The following is a 12,189-nucleotide window of genomic DNA, read 5'->3' as shown; positions in this document are numbered from 1 at the left end:
TTTTGGCAGAATTCACAGAAAGTTTTCCTAAACTGCTACACATACAAGTTGATGATGTTGCTAAGATAAGACATACGTCATTTTGAAATAAAGCATACAATGTTATCGCTATGAATAACATTGCTATGAAGAACTTTACACCTCCAGACTAAGAACTTTACCCCTAAAGAGTGAGAAAAAGGGCTAAGAACATCACTTTGGACCACTCTCACCCAGCCCAATTTCTCTGTGAACTACTGCCCTCTGGTCGGCGCTACAGAGCATTGAGCAGCAGGGCAGAAACTGCCTCAGGCAATCTCCCACCTGAACAATTAAAACTGCCAACAGGGTCTCTTCATTGTGCATTTCATAATTTAATCCTTTTAAATAATTATTACATTATATACCTCTGTACATTCATTCCACTTTCATTACACAAACTGTATATAACATAGATAGCACATTCTATACTTCCAATTGCACACTGTACATCTGTAAATACCATATCTGTATATACATAATCCTGTCTATTTTTGCTTTGTCTTTAATACTGTATTGTACTGCATTATATAAAATTTTTTAATGCTTTATATTTATATATAGTGTGTGATATTCCATTTTTTTCTGCACAGGAAGCTCCTGTCACCAAGACAAATTGTGTGTAAACATACTTGGCAATAAAAGCTCATTCTGGTACTGAAATCAAAAGAAAATGTCAGTGAAACCTTCATGAAGTAAATAGCAGATGACTATCAGGGCAGCCTAAAGTGAATGGTAGGCGGGAGAGCAGGGAGATCATGCGGCTGAACACATCTGGCCATTCGTATACATAAAAGCAGATCACACTTGAATAGCTCTTAAAGCCTCTCTCCTCCTCCACCTCCACCTCCTTATCCTCTTGAGGAGTATGCAGAGGCTGGCAGGATATCACAGGCACAGATCAAGCTACATGTTATTTGCAAATATGACATGCTGCCGTTCCTCGCTCTGTCCCATAAAACTGTCACTGTGTCTCAGTCCTGCAATCATATCAGTTGCACGGCATTAATGCACAATAGGATGTCAAGAAAAATCTGCAAACAAATGCTGGCAATTATTTGTGCAGCATGTGCACTTATTAGCATAAAATACAAAAATAACAATATGCACAATGGGGGAATCAACATATGTTCGCACACGTGTTGCAACACTCTTTAAGGGGTATCAGTGGTGCTGCTTGTATTGTTCATTTTGAAATCTTGTTAAATTAACGCTTCGAATAATAACAGTTTACACAGCATGACAAACAAGCTGAGGCTTGTTGCATTATAATTCAGACAAGATTATATCTCATTTTAAATATGAATAAGGTTTACATTAAGCATTCATGCATGAAATCTCTTTAATCAGATTCTACAAAAGCAGCAGATTTTTATCCTTGCCATATTTTGATTTGCTCTTTGATCAGCTTATCTATTTATCCAAAGTCATCAACCTGGAGTATGACTCAATACCACAGGTTTAAGCAGATGAAATTTGTCAATATATAAGATAATGATAGCTTTTATTTTTACTACATCCATATACAGTGGGATAAAATATGTGTGTAAGATATGTAAAACATGTGTAAGCATATCCGAATCTGAAAAACAAGAGCGCAGAACTGATTATTCGTTATTGACAGGCGGAAAAGTCATTAAACACTAGCTGCAAATCTTTTTTTTGATCGATCTGACCAGCTGCCTGCTGCCAAAACAAAGATGGAGCTGGTCAAGTTGGTGACTTGGCCAGCTGTTATTTCTCAGCTTCATTATCTATTAACTGAAGTGATTAATAAATGTTTGAGATTTCCAATGACATTTCAAATGTCATTATAAGTTGTATTTTCAGTTGAATTTGGTGAAACCACTTGAAGCATTTGTTGTGTTGAATTATTTCAATTGCTTTTGTTTGATTTGTTCATTGCAAACAGCTGAAAGTCTGTAAATTTTGACAGTAAACCTGATTTGCAATGGGGGTTGAATAATTTTGATTGCAACTGTAAATCATTTCTGTCTACTAGCACGTACCAAGCTGGATTTTTCTGTAGGAAAAGTATTAATCTGTTAATTAACATTTTCATGAAGTCCTGCTCTTACAATAATGCAAAATATGTCTGGCTAAAAATTTGGAACCACTTTATGCAGTATATGAGGTTTCACCCTAAACAAAAGCAGGGTTGCTGCACTTTTTTAAAAAAGTCAAATTTAAGGCTTTTTATGACCTTTTTAAGACCTGAAGAAATAAAAATTAATACTGTACGCACAAAAAGAATAAGCTCACGCCATCTCAATGCCGCGTGAGTTAACGTAAGTGTCAGATTCATCAGTGGTCCAGTATCTCAATTGGAGGTCTAGTTGTTTTCTTTTGGTTGTCTTACTCATGCTTTCGTCGAACATAACAACAAGCCAGTTCTTGTTTACTTCAGACACAAGCTCTCTGAATAAATGGAACGATACCAAATTTGGCTATATATGTCGTTTTGTCTACAGCGCAAGTAAATGACTGCATACTCAGAATCTGGGAACATTCCTTTAAGACTGCATGGATCGCATCATTTGATTTATAATGTGAAGAACCCACAGCACTACAGCTTTCAGTTTTAATGAGGGTGCAAATCTAACAAGCGAAAAAGTCTGTTTTGCAGTTGTGTTTGCCTTAGTGTTTACCTGATGAAAAAAGCTGTGACTAGTGGGAAAATAGGAATCCACTGCCAGTACGCTATGCTGACTAGCAGCGTTGCGCTGGTGCTTCTCAGATTTACTATGAGATTCAAGTCTTGCGGCATGAATTGCACTTGATGCAAACTATCTCCGAAACCACTCATCTTCGAGCCACTGAGAGTTGAACTTGTACTTCTTCATTATGGCAAATTCGCTTGCAAACTCTAAGCTAAGCGACAAACCCTTCCTCACTCACCTCTGGTGAAGCACGCAAAATGTCTTGTACGTAAACAAGACTACGTAACAACATCGAGTTGCAACTCAGTCTAAACAGCTATATTTTTTGATTATCTAAAAATCATCAAAAAATTTATGCCTAGCAGAAAAATACACATATTCAAGACATTTTACTGGCCTTAAATTCATGAAACTCAAATTTCAGACTTTTAATTTCTGACTTTTTAATGATCCACAGGAACCCTGAAAAGTTCACATGAGTTTGGCTGTTAGCTGTATTGTTTGGTTAGAATGGCATTTTTGGTCGGCACATTGTTTAAATATAAGGTGATAGTACGCTTCCCCAGTAGTATAAGTAGAGCTGACAGCTGACTGAAGTTGTAAAGGTGCCACTTGAAATATGCTCCTATGTTAAGGGATTTTCACATGGGAGTCCTTTGCCTATTCATTTTCTGGCAGGCACGGAAACACGATTGGATCTGGCCCATCAGCAAAAAAACTACTGCATGCATACTTGAAATTGTGATTAATTTATTCCAATAGTTATTAACAACCACTAGAACCATTACCTAACATGCTCTTACTTCTGTATACATGCAAAATCTGCAAAAGATTAAAAAAGTCAATAAAATGTTCTAACTAGCAAGCTAAATTGCAGGATTAACTGATTTATAAACCTGTCTACTCGCATGTCCAAATTGCTTAATTCCCAGCTATGTTTATATTTTGCTGAGGTAATGCATACAGCTGTAAGTTAATACCTATAACTCATAGTCATACATTTATAAATATGTATAAAGCCCTAGCTGTACTTAGAGTTTATTCAAGAATTCAGACCTTTTATCCATTAAGCAGAGAGATATATGCAGAGCGGCGAGCCATCTGCCATGTGAAAATATTTTTTTACAATAGAGGCGTTTGTTTATCAAAAACTTATCATTTTAATACAGTGTGGTAAGCTCCACAGGTCAAAATCTCTCACATGTGCTCCTAAGCCAAAATTCTACTCATCTTTCCTCACAAATGCAAGCAAAATACTCAAACTATGGAACCCTGTTAGGGATCATGAAGCAACATGCAAAACAATACAGGGGCTTATAGTGTGTGATGATTAGTGATGTGCTATACGGGAAGTGCACTTTAAGTAAAATAACATGTAGCACAAGCCAATAAACACAGCATAGTTTGGGTAAATGTACTAAATGACATCTGGGTCAAATTAGCCAGTGACAAAAATAAACTATTCACAATAGCAAATTAAAAACTGTTGAAATCCTGGTGTTAAAATCTTTAAAGTGAAGGTGTTAAATGCGGTATTCACCATGCATTACACACCTACTGCCAGTGCATACAGTGTGTCATATCACACACGTTAACGTTATCAACACTAAACTGTGTTAGTCTCACAGGCAAGAATTTGTCTCTGATAGTAGAAATATATTCAAAGTAATAAACTTCATAAATCCATCCATTTTCTATACCGCTTATCCTACAGGGCAACCTGGAGCCTATACCAGAGGGTACACCCTGGACAGGGTGCCAATCCATAGCAGGGCACAATCACATATACATTCACACATCCATTCATTTGGACATGCCAATCAGCTTACCATGCATGTTTTGTGACTGGAGAACCATGAGGAAACCCCTGCAGAACGGGGTGAACATGAAAACTCCACATACACAGGGCCATGGCGGGAATTGAACTCCCAACGCTCTAAACTTCATAAATAAAATGTTTATATGGTATTTAAATAAATGACTCACTAACAATATTTTAAGTGGTTCAGTAAATTTCAGCAATAACTAGCTAGCAAACACAGTGTTTTGTAACAGAAAATTTACCGTAGCTAGATAACATTGTAAATATCTTTGAACATTTTTATTGTAGTAAGTTCAATAAATGTTCAATTATTGGCTAGTTAACTATGTAGCTAAATTGACAAGTCATAGAGTTAGTTAGCTAATTCTTTATGACTGGATAAATGTTGTGAAGTAGTTAGCATAAGGTGGAAGCATATGTATGTTCCTCGGGTTTGTATGGCGCATAATGAACACATGGTGATTTAAAACTGTAGTCAGGCTTCAGCATAAGTGAGAGCTGAGACATGTTCATGTTTAACATTTTGTTCTTTTTATGACCGTTTACTGTGTTTTATAGGATAGGATACAGTGTGGCATTTCTTCAGTTTAGTGTATACATTTCACTAGTGTTCATGCACGGAGTTGAACTGTATGAATGTAGACTAACAGCTATTTTTAGGTCAGCATAAATGAGGGTTCAGCGTGTGCAACTTAGTTCATTTTTCAAGTTTATAACTTTCATATAACAAGTTTAAAAATGTGGATGAAGAATGGATTTTAAACTAATGTATGTTGTTATTCCTTTAAATGTGTCTTTGGTGTTAAACAGTAATAAAGTTAATAGGGCCCTGGGAAAATCAGTCCTGACTATATAAAAGCTTTGGAAAAGTTTACTTAATGTGTGTTAACAGAATATTGAACTGGGAAACATAGGACCCTGGGATTATAGAAATGACCCCCATAAGGTAGCTAGCATAAAAGCATTCTACATAAAGACTGACAGTTTCTGTCCAAAAACATAATATGTTTGGTACTTTTTCAAAGGCCTTTTTAAATGCTAGTTTAAAAAATATGTTTGAAAACTTGTTTTGGTGCTAAAAATAAACCACAGAGTGTAATCTGGATTACAGTACTAAACATCATGTAATGGATAAAATGACACTTTATAAAATATACAGTTTACCCATGACAGCAGTCAGACTCACTGAGATTACATTTCCTCCCATTCTGACCTGTATCTGCAGGATTTTATATATTGTGCTGTATTGATGTATTGCCATTGAATGGCTAATTATTGCATGAATGAGCAGGTGTACAGGTGTTCCTATTAAAGTGGTAGATAAGTGAATATTATAGGTTATGAATAGTAGATTATAGCACAATGAATTATAACCACTTTTTTAGTTAATGCAGTCTTAATGTTTTGACAATGTAAGTATTAAAATGTCTCCTGTGCAGATATTTTTAGAAAATTCTTGGCAGCAACATATAAAACAAATGTGACAGAAATGTGTTCATGAAAAGACAAACCGTACAACTTACAGTGAAATTCACAGAATGTGGTAAATCAGAAAATGCCCAGACATTTGACTTTTACCTTTCCAACCAAATTTTTGTGAGCTTTACTTTTGAAACATGTCAAGATGCTTTAAAAATACTTGTCCTGATGCCTCCAAGAGCTTTTATATTCATATTTTCACTTGTAAGTGTCCCTGATTAGGTCCATATAAAGAAATGTATATGAGAGCCTTATTTATTGTTAGATATATCTATTTGTGGCTGTTGTCAAATATTGGAAAATGGAATTGTAATATTTAATTACATTGTGAGAATATTTGCACCTAGACTCAATTTGAATATTAGCCTAAATAGTGGCATTGGTGTTAGTGTTGAGTTCTTCTAGCACTGTAGTTTCCTTTCTCTGCATGATGAATGCATTTAAATAGTCTCATTAGAGTATTTTTTGTGGAGCAATACTGAAGTAATATTAAAAAGTTAATTGCCTGCCATAACATATTATAGATTTAAAATCTCAAAAATAAAATAAAATCAGTCAGAGAATGAAACGGTGAAAAAGTTAACCTTTTTTGTTTTAGCCTATCCATTACAGACACAGAGAAAAATACAAGCAGCTCAAGATAATCAAGACCATGGTTCTTAAAGTGGGGTCTCTGAAGCATAGCCAGGGGGTCTGTGATATTTTAATTTAGTTGCAGCTGTGGAAATCACAGCCCACACTTATTAAAGTTATATTCATAATTAAAGTCTTATAGTTATTCGTTTATTTGGCTAGGCCGTTGAAATGAATTGGTTTTAATCCAAACCTCAATAACTCCAAAACAAGTCAGCCAATAAATAATGTCAACTTGAACTTTATGTGTTTTGTCGGTGGAAGGTTCAGGATTAGAAAGCTCTATGGCTCCGATAAATAGCTTATATATTATACACATTTAAATAATGTTCGTGACATAAATACTGAGGCGGGTATTTCACAGTTAATGGACTACAAAAATTTGAGAACCCTATAACAATCCAAACTGCATAAGATTGAAGCACGTCACATTTATACTACACCATATCCATGTCTACAGTATTTACATAAGAAATGCTGAGTGGTAAAATGTTATTGTGCAATAAAATGCTGCTGCGAATGCTTGTATACTGGTGGTGGTGGTGTGTGAGGAGGATTTTGGCCTCATCAGATAGAGCAGAGAACAAACAGCTCTTACAGACCCTTAAACCGCACAGTAGGACATCACTGAAGTGACACAGCAGTGTGGAAATAAAAATATTAAGGAAATGAGATCTTACAGCGCACTTCAAGGAACGTGGACTGGGAGGTCTGGCCTACAGCGTTGCTAGCCGTGCAGAGATACTGTCCAGCGTCGGTGTACTGTACGTACTTTAGTGTCAGAGAAGAGACACGGGCGTCACTGCGCACCACCACACTCCCGTCTTCACTCTACAGAGACACATAGACAAGCACAGGGTCAAATTCACTCTATGTACTTTCAAACTAACACAACCATATTCCGTGTACACTCACTGGCCACTTTAATCAGAAAACCTGTATATCCGCTTACTAATGCAATTGTCCAATCAGCCAATGAGCAAAATGCATTTCTCCAATCTTCAACTGCCCAGTTTTGGTCAGCTATGCCCAGTTTTACCTCAGATTCCTATTTTTGGCTGGCAGCATTGGAATCTGATGTGGGCTTCTGCTAGTCAATTCGTCTCTACATTCAACGTGTTGTGACTTCTGATGCTTTTCTGCTCACTGTGGTTGTAAAGAGTGCTTGTTTAAGTTAGACTTCCTGTCGGCTCAAACAAGACTAGCAATTTTCCTCTGACTTTGCTCATCAACCTAGTATTTACATGATCAAAACTATTGTTTTTCACACCTTTCTCTGTAAACTCTAGATACTGTTGTGCATGAAATCCCAAGACATCAGTGATTTTGTCTAAATAAACTCAAGCCAACCCATCTGACACCAACAACATGCCAGAGTCAAAATCACCCTTTCTGATGTGTGAAGCTGCATGATTTTTTGCACTGTGCAGATGACACATGATTGGCTGATAAGTGCATGAATGAGCAGGGGTACAGGTGTTCCTATTAATGTGGCCAGTGAGTGTTCAGGTACAGGTGTTCCTATTAATGTGACCGGTGAGTTTTCACAGTCGCTTGTCAGCAGCTGAACAACAAACTTCTGTGCTTTACAAGGATTCTTTTGTATGACAGAAACCAGAGTTGCTTTGTTATTGCTTGAAAAGCCCTAAGTGTCAAGGTAAGGCACCCTGAAAAGACATAAGCAGTGACAGGGTGCAAGAAGCAGATATAAATAAAAGTAGTTGAGGGGTGCAAGCAGGATCCATCAATAATGCAGTCTGTAACTTAGGGAACCGTTTTAGAGTTGTGCGAATTCAGCAGACCCAATCCACTTAGGGCTCGCTGTGGTGCGTCACGACATGCGTACACACACAACCAAACATCCCACACTTGTGATTTCTTTTATAATGGAGATTTTTTTCATGAATCTCAATGAGATATAGTCACCATTTAAATTCCTGACTCTAACACACTTGGAAAGTAAAACCAGCCTCCAAAAATTGTGCAGGCGTTATGACTAGGGGAGTTGCAGTTTCAAATCTTAATAACCTAGCATAAAAATATCACAGTTTCACAGTATTAATTAATCATTCGCAAACATACAAGCTGATGGTGAAAATTAAAAGGGGAAACATTATTTTGAAGCCTTTGTAAAAAGTTTTTTTTGCAGATCCTTGTATATAACAAAAATCAAAAGAGAAAAAAAAACTAGTTCTCATAATAGTTCTTTATTAGGAAGTGTTTCTGAGAATGGTTACTTAATAATAATAATAATAATAATAATAATAATAATAATAATAAGTATTATTATTATTATCATTATTATTATTATTATTATTATTATTATTAAGTATTATTAATAATCTCTTATATTGTCAGTCTTTATTATCACATTACAAGCTGAAAGAGAGAGTGGCTGTGAGGAAAGGCTGAACCAAAATATAAAAAATTAAAAAAGTGTGCTTAGCCAGAATAGGTGGTTGTTTTGTGTAGTTGTGGTCAGCACTGCCATGCTCCTCTGGGCATTTGATAGCTGTTTTGTATGATAAAGCTATAAACATGATAGGAGTGGCAGCAGAAGCAGCAATGTAACATGTTTATAACAATAGCAGAAGGGTTTTCGGTGCAGTCCACGTCCCCTGCAGCTAGAAACAAAGGATGATGTGGTACGATTTAGTCCAGAGAGAGGGTTGCAAAATCTTTGGGAAGTTACACAACCACTGGAGTTAGAAAGTATTGGGTAAAAAAAACCCCACAAACAAACAAACAAAAAAGGTAGATGGTAATATACACACAAATGTATTTTAATCTGTATTTAATTTGTACTTTATTGACAGTGAGATAAATCATACACCATGGCTAACCATAAAACCATGACACCGTAACAAGCATACTTAGTATATTAGTATAACGGGGTGTCCAAAGTCTGTCCCCAGTGCCAAATGCGGCCCGTGGAGAGATGTTAACTGGCCTAATCCTTCTCTCTTAGAACACATGATAGGTGACCCAACAGCCAACACGATGCAATTTTTCTTTTTACCTGACAGTGGCAGCAGACTGTGTTAACACAGCTAAATTAACAAAGCTAGAGCCTTTTTTTCTCCAACTACACCTTCAAATTAATTTAATGAACCATATTTAGTCATGGCTACATACAAAAAGCGCAAAGTTAACAGTTAGAAGGAGCGATTTCAAAGGAGCTCCAAACAAGCATACTTTTTCTTCGAGAGCCATAGCAAATGCATATGTCTCATATCACAAGAGATTGTTGTGGTAATTATCATTATCAAATCTCATTATCATGAGAGATTGTGAAACACATTATGGGCAATGCAAAAAAAAATATTCAGAGGATGAAAGGGCAGAAAACCTAACAGCTAGAAGCTATCCAGGCAGAAGCAACTTTTTATCAGAACATTGCTAGAGCTAATAAATGACGATGCTTCCAACCACTAAACATGGAAAACCTTTCGTGAATTCTTGAAAGAGTCACTGGTCAATGTTATTTGTCTCGAAAAAAAAAAAAGGGCACATTTTTGAACATCAACTTGTGTGTCACTACAGCTGTCAGGTGATAACCTGCTGCAGTTATCCCCCTAAAATTCAATTCACTATATTAGCACTCTAAAATGATATTTTGGTGACGGGCCCTTTTTGATGCAGTCTAATCTGGTCAAAAGGTTTGGACACTCCTGTAGTATAACAATTACAAATAAGGCAGAAATCAGAAAGAGTTCTAAATTGGAGAGGATAAAATGGGATAGAGAAGAGATTTGGTGCAGTTATTCACAGGGCAGAAACAGAAGTGCACTAGGTGAATATGTTTTCTACAAGATGACACAGTCTCTCATACAGGCATTCAGCAAGCACAAACAAATGAACAGAAATCTCAGGCTGTAAAGTGTTGAAAGTTCTAAAATCATTGTAGCTCCTCAAGTAGTACATTGATATTTCACATTATATATGCATCTAAGCCAGCTTTCTCTCTCTATTACTGGGCTGTATGCTGCAACGGTCGACTGTGACAACTCTATTTGTGAACAATTCCAGTCGAAGAGGTGTGTCTGGGACTTTCATTATTTCACTGCTGTCTCTAGAGTCGCACTTACATAATACACAGTCTCTTTTTAGCCAGAGATCAGCAGCTTACCCATCTGCTATATGCAACATAATTCAATCTACTCCCTAATGAGAAAGCTGAGCACTGCCCAGTCTGCTTACTGTTCCCGGAGTGGCCGGGCCGTGACCGCTGACCCTCAAGCCAATGGTCTAGAATGTTGCTGGACCACACAAGGCAGCAAGGGAGTCTAGCCACTGTACTCAGTCAGCTGTATCTCCCATTCTTCTCAGACATAAAGCTCTAGTTATTCATTTGCAATGTGAGAACAGTGGCATATTAATGTTTCATGGTCATAGTTTTTAGCCGAGAAGCCTTGTTAATAATGCAGACCAGCCATTAGCCATTGCACATGCTGTTGGTTGTTCCACAATTTCCTTGCTTTGCTGGAAGAAATGTTCTATAAAATGAAGTATTTTGCAAGGGGAACCACAAAAAAAGCATAAAATATTCAGATAAAACGGCACTTGTCAAATTTTTGAAGAAATAAGTCAAGTAAAGAGGTATACTTGTACGAAACTGAAAGTTTTTTTGCGTGTTGCTTTATCACATTCACATAGAAAACAATAGCACACACTTTCACAATCAATTTATTTCTTACAAACAGCATCCAGTATAAAACCAAGTAAACTCAATCTGTTCCAAATATCTAAAAAAAAATTTAAAAAAAGGAAAAAAGTAAATAGAAATGTCTTATACAGAACCCGTGCCTAGTTTATATGTGGAGTTGAGGGTATAGAAGCTATACCTTGTGTTGTTCAGGTCGAGTCCAAGATGCCTGCAGAGAACAGAGACAGACAAAATGACAACAAAAACAGGCTTTTAAAATGGATCCTCAGTCATCGTTACAGCATGCAACCCAGGAAAAAAACAGACCACTAAATTAGTCCAGCAAGATGTGCTCATGATAAAAAAAGAAAAAGGGTGCCAAAAAAGAAAGGAAAATATTAGGCAAGGCAAATTATACTGTATCATTTCGTGCTTTTCTGCTCTACTTTGCCTTATTAATATTTGGAGCAAAGCGCATGAACAATTAACAGTCTACAGAAAAGGTCAAGTGTTCTTGAGGTTGAAAAGTTCGATTAAAAAAAAAAACGGCAAAATTTTTCACTGCTTTTCTTATTTTTGTCAATGTATTTTTTTCACTTCAGATACAAATACAAAGAAACAAAGGCATGCTAATATTATAATATGGGTTAAAAGCATGGGAATGTGATGAACAGCCAAGGTTGCTAGCAAGTGTAATGAAAATTGATACTCAAGCAGTGCTGCATTCCAATTACTGCCATTGCAAATAGTCTGGGTTTCATGTGTGTAGATGAAGATCTACGCAATCTAAATAATGTTCACAAAAATGATGACATGCTCAACAAAAAAAGAAAACTTGTTATGATAATGGAAATCTGAGGCTGGTACTCGTGTGGCTTTCATGTTGCAAACTACATCCCAAGAGAGCTGACGGCCACATATAGTATCTAGCG

The 12,189-nt window shown here is 36.5% G+C and overlaps 1 protein-coding gene across 4 annotated transcripts in view; it reads right to left on the bottom strand.

Moving 5' to 3' along the window:
- The window catches only part of ncam1b (neural cell adhesion molecule 1b), a 112,657-nt gene that overhangs the window by 37,347 nt on the left and 63,121 nt on the right, over positions 1-12,189 (bottom strand). For 3 of the 4 annotated variants that reach the window (XM_017490150.3, XM_017490152.3, XM_053687246.1), the window contains 2 exons: positions 11,457-11,486; positions 7,293-7,443 (listed from right to left, as the gene is read on the bottom strand). In XM_017490150.3, coding sequence (XP_017345639.1) covers positions 7,293-7,443; positions 11,457-11,486 — 181 coding nt within the window. The remainder of the gene's footprint in view (positions 1-7,292; positions 7,444-11,456; positions 11,487-12,189) is intronic. The other variant, XM_017490154.3, reaches the window with a different exon arrangement.

This window comes from Ictalurus punctatus, chromosome 17, assembly GCF_001660625.3.
Source record: "Ictalurus punctatus breed USDA103 chromosome 17, Coco_2.0, whole genome shotgun sequence".
Lineage (NCBI taxonomy): Eukaryota > Metazoa > Chordata > Actinopteri > Siluriformes > Ictaluridae > Ictalurus > Ictalurus punctatus.
This window is presented reverse-complemented; position numbering and strand designations above follow the sequence as displayed.